We start from the raw sequence: 13,989 nt of genomic DNA on the forward strand, positions 1-13,989 counted from the left end.
ATTTTTAAATCAAAAGGTACCACTGTCATTCTTTCAACACTCCCTCTCCATCCTAGCTCTTCCATATGCTTAAGTTCCATACTAATCCAAAAGTACCTATTACCTATTCCTTGTTTCTGGTCTTTCACACTCCAAGTTTTTGTATGTCAGACGCCTTCACCCATTAAAGCACTGTTAACTTTTTTAAGGTACTTAAGGGTATGGTTTACTTTTCCTTTCATAAACGTAAACCTCATTATAATTCCCCTTCAGCACTCCCTCCTCTCCTAAATTCACTACATCAACACTGCGAAGCAACGCGTGTGTGTGTGTCTGTGTGTGTGTGTGTCTGTGTGTGTTTATCACATCCCTACTCCGAAACCTGAATTGATCAGTACAGCGCCACTAAAAAAGAATTTAAATCCCCGAATGCCTGGATTCGGTACTCCGCTGAAGCTTTTTACTGGCTTTCCTGTCCTACCTGGCCAGCCTACCTCTACCGTCAGTTTTAAGGTCCCCTGCTGCTGCCCCCAGCAAAAGAGTGCAACTCACTACAGTGCATTTCTTTACCTCCCCATCATTTCCCGGCATGTCCTTCCATTTTTGTGCATCTATCCCTTCGTGAACCGCCGTCCCGCCCCTTTCCCCAAAACATTCGGTATGGAGGTGTCCACATCTCAAATTAGAATACCCCTCGCCTGACATTGCCGGGGCTTTCTGTACGTTTTCTAAGAGAACGCGCAAGGCTGAGCGTTTCTACTCCCTCCAACAGTGCTCCCCCGAGTTCGGTCTTCTCTTGCTCGCTCTCTGTGGAATGCTTACTTTGGGGCAACCCTTTAGCTCGGGGAAGCCCAGCCTTGCAACCTCTGCCCCGTGAGTTCGCAAGCCCAGCACACCACTCAGGCTTAATTCACCCCATTCCTGGAGCTTCTGCCGCCGCTCTGCCCCAGTCTCTCTTTGAACCCTCTTTCCGCCCCCGAGTCAGACCCCAGGTTAGACGAACGCCCACTTGCTCCAGTCGCAGTGCCTCTCCGACCCGGCCCCTTCCACACCACTCAGCCCGGAGTGGCTCAGCTCCTCACCTAGCTTCGATCGGGACTCCTCCAGTTTTTGGATCTGGTTCTCCAAGAACAGCATCGCCACCGCGAAGGCCACCACCGCCAGCAGCTGCAACTTGGGCGGCATCATAATCCTGAGGAGCCCCATGAAACCCACTGCTCGGGATCAAGACATACCGCAGGGGGCGGGAAACGGAGCCCCGGAGGCGAGGGAAACGCCGGGAGGAGCCCACCGAGCCGGGAGAGAGGCAAGAACACGACAGCGAGAGAACCACCGCAGCGACCCCCCTTCTAGCTTCTCCGGTCCCCCGCCCCCAGGCGCCAGCACCAACGCCGCCGGTGCCCGCTTCTCCTCAGCCGACTCAACGGCCGCCCCCTTCAAAAGCCCGCGCAGCAAACACAGCTCGATGCTGCTGTCGGGCTCTCGGCTCCTTCTACAGCCTCAGTGCCCGACCCCCGCGCACGTCCGCCTGCCTCCCTCTCTTCCTTCCTTCCCTCCTTTGCTCGCAGCCGCGCGTTCCTCCACCAGCGTTGCGGCTGCGGCTGCGCCGCCCTCGGCCCCGCCCCCGCCCATCCCCCTCTGCCACCACGCGCACGCATCCACGTACGCTGCTCGGCAACCAGAGGCTCCACCCCTCCTCCAATTCGGTTGTGCTTATTGGACCGAAGAACCCCGGGGCTTCGCTCTCGGTTGGGTTTACGGTTGGTTTCCTCTGCTACAAGGTTATCAAGGCGGCATTCGATTGGGTAAACTTGGAGAAGGAGGCAGAGCTGAAACTAGCGAAGGCGGAGCTTCTGGCTGCTTGACGAAGTGTCGTGAAGAAAAGAAAGGATCCCGGGGAAGCACAGAAATGGGGAGTTTAGGAGGTGCCTGATTTGGTAATCGAAAGCACCCGGCCTTTATATTTGATCTCCTTTAAGCTTTCATATGCCCTTAGTTAATACCCGTCTCTACGGAATAAAAGATTTGATGGTGGCGGTCTCTAGCCGCCTGTTTTGGATCAGGCTCTGGAGTGGACGCCCCTAGCTCAAGGGTCTTCTGGGCAGCCGGAGACCTACAGAACCTGGTAGCGATGGCGGCTGGGCGGGGTGGGTGTCTTCTGCCGGCGTTTGGGCTGCGGTTACTGTTGACGACTGTGCTCCAAGCGGTGAGTGTAGATCACCTTCGCGGCTGCCCCAGGGCGAGCAGGAGGGATTGCAGCTGAGGAAGACGGAACACTCGGTCCTATTTGAGAGCCACGCTTGAAAAGGGTGGGAGGACTGGGTTTCCTTAGTGACTGCCGCGGCCGGAAAGCAACGTGTATAATTTCTTGGCTGACGCTTATCCTCCCCCGCCTGGGGTTTCTAGCGGCGATCTTCTCCGGACTTCAGACTGTCCTGAGTATTTATCTTCTTTTATGCGGCTGCCCCTACAAACAATATGTAAATCACACGGTAGGGGGGGAAGGCGGTAAAACATGGAAAGGAGTGAAAGTTGTTTTTGAAATGGACAGAAATGCTTCGGACGAGGCTCTCAAATCTTAGAGGAAAGCCCTCAAATCTTTCGTCCAGACAAACGATTCCTCTTTACTTCTCTGTCTCCCTCTTTCTTTCTCTCGTTGTTATTTTCTGTACTTCGCTGTTAGGCAGCCCCTTCCATACTCCTCTGGCGTTATATATCGCAGGGTGCACTTCATTGCGATTTGTGGTTTTAAACAATGTGGTTGCAATAAAAGGAGTTTTTCTATACCAAAGCATAATTTATTTTTGAAATTGATTTTTTATCAGTGATGGCTGTCTTTTCGTTTGAAATTGGGCAGTGTTTTTTGTTTTATTTTTTATTTCGTTTTTCTCCATTAACAGAATAGATAGGTTCTTTATCTTTGAATGAGAAAAGCCGAATTTTGACTTGTTTTCCTCTTCATTCACAAAACAACTAGATATTGGTTAACTCCTCATAAGACGTTTGTAATCCATGTTTTGCTATGTGAATAATAAAATTTTAGGCACCTTGCTGAGAGCTCTTACATTTATCTCAGCTTCATTATTCAGGTATTCTCTACTGAGCCTGCTGAAAAGTTTTTTTCCTAGGAGACCTGGTTTAATTGATTTATTTAAAGTTTGGAGGAGTTACGGACTATACCAGAGGCCACTAAAAACACTGCTTTTCTTTCATCCATGAGTTGTGAAAGCATCCTGCGTGTTTGCTTGTGCTACCTTGCTCAAAAGGTGTATTTTTTACTTCTTGAATTAACATTCCAATACTCCTTTATGCAGGGATTTGGTGCCTTAGAAATTGCCGAAACACCCCTCCCTAAACTTTCTAACTCTTTGGATTTTTTTTGTTGTTGTTCATCTTAGGTCATTTGAGTTCACCATCACCACCATGGAAGTATAAAAAGGAATAACACTTCAAGTTGACTTTTCCTGATTTCCCTATCTCTTTGGGGTGGCTGTGTAACCACCGCAAAACTTAGTGGCTTAAAACCATGATTTCTCATAATTCTGTGTGTCAATGGGGCAGTTGCTCTGTTGATTTCCTCCAGCTTCATTTATGTACTGTGTTGAACTAGAAGGTCGGCTGAATTGAAAGTTTCAAGAATTGTTTTTAGTTGGGGCTATCAGCTGGAGCAACTTGGTTCTCCTTCATGTAACCTTTCGTCTTCCAATAGGCTAGACCAACTTTTCATGGCAGTCTCAGGGCAGCGCTCCAAGAGCAAAAGCTGCAGTGCCTCCTAAGGCTTGCCTTGGACATCACATATCACTTCCACCACATAGTGTTTGTCAAAGCAAGTTACAAGACCAGCCTACATTTCAGGGGTGGGGAAATAGACTACATCTCTACATGGGAAGAGTGACAGAGTCACATTGCAAAGTGTGCATACCAGGATAGGAGGAATTTATGGCCATTTAATGATGTGCTACAGTGACCATTCACAAAATCCAAGCAGGAACCAGATGTCATCTTTGACTCCTCCCTTTGCTTACGTATCTCACATCCAGGCAATTAACAAATCTTATTTATTTTAATTCTGAAGTATCTCTCAAATCTACCCATTTATTGTTAATCCCTCATTCAGGCTACCAACATCTTTCTCCTTAGAAATAACAGTCTCCTGGTTTATCCTTTGAATTTGTTATGTCTATATTCAGAGTCTGCATGATCGGCTTTGCCAGCTTCCCAATTGCCCAGGCCAGAAATCGGTCATTTTAAATTATCTTTTCTTTCACTCTCTGTATCCAATTAATCACTAAACCTTTAAAGATCTCTAAACTAGTCCACTTAATTCTGTTTTCACAGGTAGTACTTAAATTCAGGTCACTATCTTTATTTGCCTGGATACCACAACAGCTTCCTCAGCTGGTCTCCCTGTCTCTTTTTCTCCCTTTCTGATCCAGTCTGTATAGTGCATACAGAGTGACCTTTCTAAAACATTAATCTGTCTTGATTAAAACTCTTCAATGGCTCCCTGTTGCTCTTAAGGTAAAGTCTATCCTTAACGTTCCTTAACAAAGCACTTGCTTGTCTATTCAAGCTTACTTTCCAGCGTTTACCTCTACTGGAAGAAGAAAAAGGTAGAGGTGGAAAACTGGGGTCACCGTTTTAGTATATTTCACATGATGTCATTGAACATGGTGTTTCCATTATCAAGAAGCTGCTTCCCAGCTTCCAGTCTTCTTCTCCCTCTCATCTACCCCACAACAAAGATAAGGCTATCTTCTACTTATTCTCTAACCCTTCAGTTTTCATCTGAGAAACCATTTCCTCCAGTAAAGTTTCCCTATACCCCAAGTCTATATTAGGAGTCTTTCTGTTTGTTTCAATAGTGATCAGTACTTGTTCTCTCAGGTACTTTTCACAGTTTTCTTCTGTAATTTCTTGATGCTTGGCATTCTCCCACTGAGTTGACTGGACCCGTGTAGGGAAGGACCCAGTCTTTCCTGCTGAGTGTTTTATCCCCAGTGGCATACATGGAGAATAATAAAATACCTGACATATAAGTGAAATATTTGATGAATGAACTGGAAAATCAACAAGCAAAAGTCTGAAACATGGAAGTACAAAACCTGCTTGGAAAATTGGAAACTTATCAACCCTTTATTCCACTTAACTTCATAGATCTCTATTATCAGTGATCCCAACTGGAGGTGTGTATTGTGTGGGGAGGAAAATACAGATGCTTGGACTCTGCCTTAGATCTCATTCAAAAATTTCTTTGTAACTGTACAACTCTAGCTAGTAAGGACATACTAGACCAAAACCTTATAAGGACAGGAATCTATTTAAATCTGTTTTCTAGTTTTAACTTCTAATAACTGACTGTAATCGAAGGCAAGTTCATTTACTGTTGGCCTTAGTTTCCTTATCTCCTTCTCCTGTGAAGTAAGGTATTTAGATGGAATGCAAAACATAACTCACTTTCATTTCCAGATTTGTAAAGTCAGATGTGATCTCTCCCTTGCATAGTCTATCATCATAATTTATACTGTATTACACTGATCCATAGTCTCAGCCAAATCATAGCTCTGTGTGTGTGTGTCCATGTGTATGTGTGTCCTTGTGTGTGTCTGTCTGTCTCCCCACTACTGCTCCTGTGCCTATTAGAATGTAGCCATAGGAAATACAGGGACTGTTTTTCTTTTCTTTCTTTCTTTTTTTTTTTTTAATTTTGCCTCACGTGTATTTGTTTATTTAAATCCCTCTGAGGTATAATTGGCCTCCCAGTTCATTTGTGTTCCATGCTATCCAGTTCATCAGGATAATCTACAGTTTGTGTAGAGTGATGGTGAACCTCACCCACTCCCAGAAATACAAAAATGACTCAGAAAAGAGAATAGGAGTTTTAGTTCACCCTGTTGAACTATTTTAACTTCCGTAAGGTTTATTTCTGTCTCTTTCTTCTGAAATGACTGTTTTTAAGAAAAGAAAGCAATAAAGACCTTCAAAATGAAAAAGTAGTATGGAGAATTGTTGGGAAAAAATAGTTAAAAAACAAAACAAAACAAACTCCTGCGTTTTACAGTTAGTCTGAGGAGGAAAAAAAGATCAAATGGAATAAGTAGGTAGCAATAATGACAATTAGCCAAATCTTTGGAACCTGACGTACAAATGAAAAGGGATTGAGGGAACGATTTCTTAACACCCTGAAGTTAAGATACTGCTATGGATAGAGGATAAAACTATCATTGGGACTTAGCTCATATTTTAATTCACAATTTTGAGTCCTTAGACTAGACAAGTTGAATTTTTATCACTGTGTAGGCCTTTGAATAGCTGTAATTTCAAGTTAATGGCAATGCGTAGTTATCAACATTTCAGTGAGGTGACAGCTGAGGATATAAAGTGATTAATCTGAAAATACATTGAGTATGCTTAAACATTAGAAAAGTAATACTTTAGTACTGCCTAAGGGAACTTTTTACTAAAGCTCTTCAGAACTAAGTGATATTCAATCCTTTATTCAGATCATATATAATATTTCCTCCTTCAGAAAGGCACTGTACTGAAAAGCAGTATAGAATGATATTGTGTATCATTGATTTTGTGGCACCCCACTCCCCACACTCCCTGTTTCTTCACAGGTTAACATGTGGAAGGGTCTTATTATTAATGGATGGCATAATCGTAAGTGTTTTTGTTGTTCTTAGTACATACAATAATGTGCATCATGGAGTCAAATCGTGAAATATGATAGTCGATAACAGAGGTTAGGGGTTTTGAGGGCAGGACAAGATTAGGATCTCATTGCTGCCTTCTATGATTTGCTGCAAAGTCTTAGACAAATTACCTTAACTATGCTAAGCCTCTGTTTCTTTCTCTGTAAAATAGGGATAATAATGCCTGTTTCATATAGCAGCTAAGATTAAATGGAATAATAATGTAAAGTACTTAGCAAAATATCTGGTGTTATGTAAGAGCTTGCTGTAATGGCAGTGTTTCTGGTACTCATTTTCATGAGGTTCGTTCTGTAAATCCATCTATTTGCTTTTATCTCAGATTTGGAATCTCTTCAACATTACATGAAAAACCTATGAGTTTCCTGAGAGTAAAGCCCAGTTAAGAAACAACTAATATGTATGTATAAAAATGATAGAATGTATAGCTATATCAGACTTTTACCTGAAAAGGTAATGGTACAATATACTTAATCCAGTTTCTCTGCTACCAGGCCTCATCTACAGGGAATTCATTAATACTAAACAAATAAAGCGATAAATAATGGAGAAGGAGGGAATAGAGTCTTTTAGTTTGTCAGTCCTACTTTGAAATGGAGAAAGTTAAATAGTTATACCAGTCAGGACCCTGTCCTTAGTATCTTTGTCTTTCTTACAAGTGTGGCTAATTATTTTAAAATTTAATATCTGGCCTTTATATGCAAATTTAAATGCTACTCAGTAACTTTGGGCAATAAAAAGATGGCAAGCATAATTTCGAACTGATATATTATTTAGCATTTGGTATTTATCTGTGACGTGCTTAAAAATGTGTTCTGATGTCCTTAGATTCAGAGCCTTGAGTCTGCGAAACCAATGATAGAACAGCTAGAAGAAAAGTAGTTTATTCACAAAACTCAAGATACCTGTATCTCCCCTACATTTATCCTTTAGCCCACATCTAATATAATGATTAAAACATTAACAGAGTGTTTTGTAGTTTTTAAGTGCTTTCACAGTGGAAAGTGGGAATATTACTAGCATTTATTAAGTATTCACTGTGCACTGGGCAGGATACTAGATGCTCTCTGTACATTTTCTTCCTCAGTCCTCAAAACTGTGAGATAAGTGATAATTCTCCCTGTTCAGAAGTAAGGTTGCTCTGTTTTGGCATTTGAATCAAGATGTCTTCAGACTTTGAAATACTTAACATTTTGCATGTTCATGCCACTTCAGTAGGTACTTGGTAAATGCCAAAATAAGACCAAATAGTACTCTTGCATGATTATTTAGTAATTCAGAAGGGAAACAGCAGGAATGGTGTCTTGGACCTCAGATGAAAGACCAGGACATGAAATCTGAAGGCACGTTCATTCACATGTCTAGTAGTTGATGCTGGTTGTCAGCTGGGGGTCTTGGTTGCTCTCTATAAATAGGGCTCTCCATGTTGTCTCTGTAGTTTAGGTTTCTTTAAGCACAGTGGCTAAATTCCAGAGCTGACATTGAGAGAGAAAGAGAGAAAAAGAGCATAAGCACTAGCTAGGCAGAGTCTGTTTCCTTTTTTATGATCTACCCTCAGAATCACATAATATCACTTCTTTTACACTCTGTTGGTCAGAACAGTCATAGCTACTGCCTAGATTCAAGGGGAGGGAACACAGACCTCACTTAGTGGAGGACTGCCAGTCACATTGTAAGAAGAATACATGATAATGTGTGTATATTGATGCAGCTGTCTTTGGAAAATACAATCTGCCACATTGCTATACTTGATTTTCAGATTAACCTGTGGAATAGATCGGGCAGATCACTTTACTAATAGAGAAATTACCCAGAGTACTAATACAGTAACAAGTGTCATAGTTAAACTAGAGTGATCACCCACACAAACTCACCAGTAAACTGATAGGTCCCTGCCAGTAGGCTAGGATATTATATCTATTTTGAAGATTATATACATTCTGCATTGTTACAGAGATAGGGTAAAAGATGTATAGGGTATCAAATTAGGGTGTTGACTAACATAAAACCAATGGGATAATCAGCATCTTGGGTGAGTATGCCAGCAATACATTCATTGGGAAAATGCCAGTGGATTTTAATCATTGTCATTTTAGAAGAGAATTAACAGACTGTAGCTGGTGGGCCAAATCCAGCCAACTCTGTTTTTGTAAATAAAGTTTTATTGGAACACAGGCACACCCGTCCAGTTATGTATTGTCTATGACTGCTTTTGTGTTTCAGTAGCTGAATTGAGTAGTTGCAACAGAAACCATATAGCCACTAAAGCTTAACAAATTATCTGGTTCTTTGCATAAAATTTGCAGACCTTTGGTATAAGAATATCAACCAGTTGCAGTCAAATAATCTGAAATTTCCCCTATTTGAGGTGGTGGTTTTGACCAATTCACTTATTCAACAAACGTGAGAACTCGTACAAGTGCTAGAAATACAAAGAAACAACTTAATGCTTGTCAAAGGAGCTCACAGTATTGTTGGAGAGTCAGACAATCCTAGATTCACATAGTACAAGTATCTTGAGTGGTACTATTTTACAACTATGAGCAAATTTCCTTCTCAGAGAAGAGAAGTACTATGGGTAAAGATTGGGATCGGGTTTTTTTCAAGAAAGCTTTTGATCAGGTTCTTGGAAATAAGTAGGAATTGACAAAGTGAAAAGTGGAAGAAGAGACAGACATAGGGAAAAGTATAAGCAAAGGTGTGCTGGAGAAGGAATTTTATACTTCAAAGTACTGTAGGAATTCCTTATAGCTGGAAAGTAGAATAGGATTGTGGAAGTAAGGAGAAGTAAGGCTGGAGCATTTAAGTCACTAAGGCAGGAAAAGATTTGAGAGCTCTTCAAGAGACAGAATTGTGAAAATGTGTTAATTGGTTACGATCATGCTGTGGATCATGGTGTGGAGTGTAGGATGACTGACCTGGGCAACTAGGTAGTCAAGAAAATTGTGCCATTTTACTGAGCTACTGAATACATTAGGATGAATAGATTTAAGAAGAAAAGATATGTTTCAGGGCCGGCCCAGTGGCGCACTTGGTAGAATGCGGCGCTTGGGAGTGCGGCGGCGCGCCGAGGGTTCGGATCCCATGTAGAGACTGGTCGGCTCACTGGTTGAGGGCGGTGCGGGCGCGACACCGAGGGTTGCGATCCCATTGCCGGTCACGAAAAAAGACAAAAAGGAAAAAAAAAAAAGAAAAGATATGTTTCACTGTTGGAGATTTTGAATTTGCAATGCATATGCAACATGTAAAGGAGACATCAAGTGGGTTGTTAACTTTAGAAGCTTGACACTCAAAAAGATTTGGGAGTTTTCAATAAATAGATATTTAAAGCCATGGATAAAGATGCAATCATCCATGGAAAGTATGTAAAGCTAAGAAAGAGCCAAAAACAGGACTGTGGGAAACAGCATTTAAGAGATGCATAGGAGAGAAAAAGGAGGACAAGCCTATGGAAGGAGCAGCTAAAGCAGAACAGTTTTGAATGCCTTTGCATTTGGTGAATTTTGGCAAACTTAGTGGGCTGCTGGCATTTGAAACCAGGCTGTAGTAAATTCAGAAGTGATAGAATGTAGGGAGAGTAATTAGAACCATAGAGCTTGAATATACTGAAGGATTGAGTTATCGATGAAATGAAATCGCCATGGAGATGACAGAAAATCAAATCCAAAGCACCAGTAAAGGGATTGGCCTTAGACAAGTGGAGGTATACCTCATTCACTGAGACATGAGAAAGGAAGAGTGGGTGATGGAAGAGACTTAATATTTTGAAAGCCTGCTTTTATTAGTCGTTCTGATTGGTTAGTTCACATAAGGCATTTCATTTAATCTTTATAGCAATTTGTTTTATGTAGGAAGTATTGCTCCTTGCTTTATGAGTGAGGAAATTAAAGCTTAGAGAGGATAGCTTGCCCAAGGCCACACATCTTGTGAGTGATGGAGCTAGTACCTAAAACCAAAAGATTTCTGATGCGTTCCTGCCTACCCCCACACTGTACGCTTTCCCACCTTTTTCCTGCTGGATGTAGCTGCAGATAAATCTGTTGGGTGTGGTAGCAGTCATGTTACTCCATAGACCCATATGAACACGTGCTGAGGTCTAAAAATGAAATGGGAAATTATGTTTTCTTATACGAAAATTCCTTTTTAAAAACTATTGAATGTTTAATAAATACTATATGTAATATATGTACATAGGATGAAAAAGTATGTATCTTTTATTGTCAATCCGTATTTTAGCTAAGCTGAAAGATGACAGATTTTTAAGAAAAAAGCTTGTGGGAGAGGTAGGAGGAGCCAGAGACTCTTGTATAAAGTTATAGACATTAAAAATAATTAAGAATTTGTGTCCAAATGAAACATTTCAGTAACTCATCTTCAATGTGTTAGATTTTTACACTTCCTTTTTTCTCTTTTTTGGAGGCTTTATAATGTAAATTTGGAATTATGTCTTATTTATCATTTCTCATTTTTTAGGTGTCTGCTTCCGGGGCAGAGTTTTCATCAGAGGCATGCAGAGAGTTAGGCTTCTCTAGCAACTTGCTGTGCAGCTCTTGTGATCTTCTTGGACAGTTTAACCTGCTTCAGCTGGATCCTGATTGCAGAGGATGCTGTCAGGAGGAAGCACAATTTGAAACCAAGAAGGTACTGTTTTCTAATATATTTATTTCACTGGATGGTTTAGTTGAGATAAGATAAAAAAAAAATGCTTAATCAAATTTAAGTGTAAAGAAGTCTCTAGCTTTTACTTTTTTTTAGTAAAACACAGCTGATTTCTTGTGTGGCCTATTAGACCAATCAAAGTAAATAGGAAGGAAAAGTATGGTTACATAACTAGGATCCCATTCCTCCATGGTTGTTAAACAAAGGAGGAGCAGAATACTGTAACACACTTGTACCCTATAGCTCTCTAGTCTTCTTAACTTCTGACCAAATGGAGCCAAAGAAGAATTAATTAGGTACTTTTGTTCATTTTGTTATAAGAACGCAGTGTTATGATGAAATTTGAGATGAAAATAAAACACGTAATATCTGGCACATAATTGTAGAAAATAATAACTTTAGCTCTGGAAATACAAAAGTATGGCATGTGGGGAAGCCCCCTTTTAGGTGCAAACTACATTCAAGTATATAAATAGTCCTTGATTTAATCTGTGCAGTACTGCTGTCTAGATTATTGATACATGATCATAGGTAACACAATATATATAATATTCTTTTCTGTGTCACTCAACTCCAGTTTAAGGCTTAATTTTGAAATCTCAAAGTTAGTCTTCATTTAATAAAATTAAAAATCTGTAATATGTAGACTAGTGCCTTACATCAAAAGCATTAAAAATACTTAGACTGTGTGTGTGTGAATCATTGTGAATATAAATTCTTTAGAAAATTATGGTTTATATACAGTTTTCTATACATTATATACAGTGTTTTAGCCATTTGTATATAATAAAGAAATGTCACTAGAACATTCATTTCAGTTCTTTCTTAATTGCATGCTTTATAGGTCTAGCCAAGGCTGAGACTAATCCTTTTTAAGAATAGTTAATCATTTAACAAGCAGAATTTGGCCTTTAATAGCCAGAAGCGTAAAATTTTTGTGAAAAGTTATTCCCAATAAAAGCAGAAAATGTTTTTGAAATCCCTTTTCATTCTGCTGGTAGGTATTTCATTATTCTTTTTATTTGGTCTTGTTTCCCCTCCTCCTCCCATTTTGATCTTCAAAGACCTACTAAGCCTCTCAAATTTTGGTAAGCTATTTTACTACTACTTTAACTAGCTTTGCTCACAGCTATCTGCCCACGTATCATTTACAAATATTAGTAAGGATGTTGACTTAATTATAAAAAACATACTTTTTTTTGTAGCTTGAAGAAAAAATGTAAGCTAATGAAAGAAAAAGTATTAAAATTTTAGTGCTATTTTCATACAGTTGGTATTTACTAAGTAGCATAAATATATATAAAATCTTTAGATGGAAGGGAAAGCACTATAAAGATACCTAGTCTAGTTGAATAGAGCTCTTCCATTGATAATTGTATTTGAACTTCTTATCTAACAATCTTAGCTTCCTGGTTTAGGGAAAGTAGTTCATCTTTTGACTCATGGACTCCATAGCAGAGTAACAACCTGGAGGAAGGAGGCCCCTAGAAATCAGAAACCGATTGGACCTTGCAATCTCTCTCTTTTGTCTTTTGTGTGTTAGTTTTTGTTTTTTTTACTACTGACTGGCTTTTTCCTCATAGGGGGAAAACATAGTAACTGCCAGTTCCTGAATTTTGCATCTTAGAGCTTCTACTACAGGAAAGGACATTTAAAAAATATTTTAGACAATGATTGTTATTAGCCCAAATTGGGTCACTTGCCAGTTATTAGCTAGGGTTGTGGAATAATGCAAGAACCTGTTAGCTGCTACGGTAGCTGTGTGGAATGGTGTACTGCGTGGAATGGGGAGCAGACAGATGAAGCAGTTCTCAGGTAACAAGCGGAGGGATAGGTACTAGGTAAGCAATGCCAGCAATCCCATAGCTACCTGTTTTATTTTGTTTCCCTCAGTTTCTAGAGTAAACTACTTCTGCTTGAAATGGTTTTGAAGATTTAGCTCAGGAGTCCCCTTTTCTGGAATTTCCTCCACCTTACCCACCACCACTGTCACTCCCAGTTATGTTAGCTACACCTCCATATTCCCAAAGCACTTGGGGATACCTTGATTTGTGCTATATTGTATCTACTGTCTAGCTTTTCTTTCTCTCCCAATAAATTATGCTCTTCGAAGTCTAGTACTGTTTTTAAATGTTTCTGAATCCCCACTGTTAGCACACTGTATCTCATAAGTTTTTGTCCTTGAATAAGGCTGTTTTTACTGAGAACAAATTGGAAAAGGTGATTTTTTTTTTTTTAGTTATGTTGAAAATACACTTGAACTTTGTAGCTGTTTGATAAATACCTTTTCATATATTTCACTTACACATATATCCTGAAAGATATAAAAAAAAAACTTATTTGGATATAAATAACAAAACTTGTCTCCATGTTGGCAGTTATCCATTGGTAACACTCTTTGGTTATTACTATCTAACTATAAATATAGATCTCTCATTTCTACATTTCATTTATAAGAATATTATAAATAAGCACCCCAAATCTATCTAAAAAGAAATGTGTTAATTATTCAGCACAACTTTCTTAGTAATTACAATTTGACCTTAATAGATATTTTTTCAGTGCACATGAACATAGATTAAAATAGTTTCCTGAGATTTTCCTGGTTATAAGCATAAATCAAGTATTAATTTTCTGT

The 13,989-nt window shown here is 39.9% G+C and overlaps 1 protein-coding gene across 1 annotated transcript in view; it reads left to right on the plus strand.

Moving 5' to 3' along the window:
- The first annotated feature begins 1,870 nt into the window (after positions 1 to 1,870).
- Positions 1,871 to 13,989, plus strand: part of LOC103598345 (15 kDa selenoprotein) — a 48,229-nt gene continuing 36,110 nt past the window's right edge. Inside the window, 2 exon segments of the mRNA XM_008582342.1 lie at positions 1,871 to 2,185; positions 11,166 to 11,333. Coding sequence (XP_008580564.1) covers positions 2,111 to 2,185; positions 11,166 to 11,333 — 243 coding nt within the window. The 5' untranslated portion in view covers positions 1,871 to 2,110.

Source organism: Galeopterus variegatus, unplaced genomic scaffold, assembly GCF_000696425.1.
Source record: "Galeopterus variegatus unplaced genomic scaffold, G_variegatus-3.0.2 Scaffold2576, whole genome shotgun sequence".
In the NCBI taxonomy this organism is placed as follows: domain Eukaryota; kingdom Metazoa; phylum Chordata; class Mammalia; order Dermoptera; family Cynocephalidae; genus Galeopterus; species Galeopterus variegatus.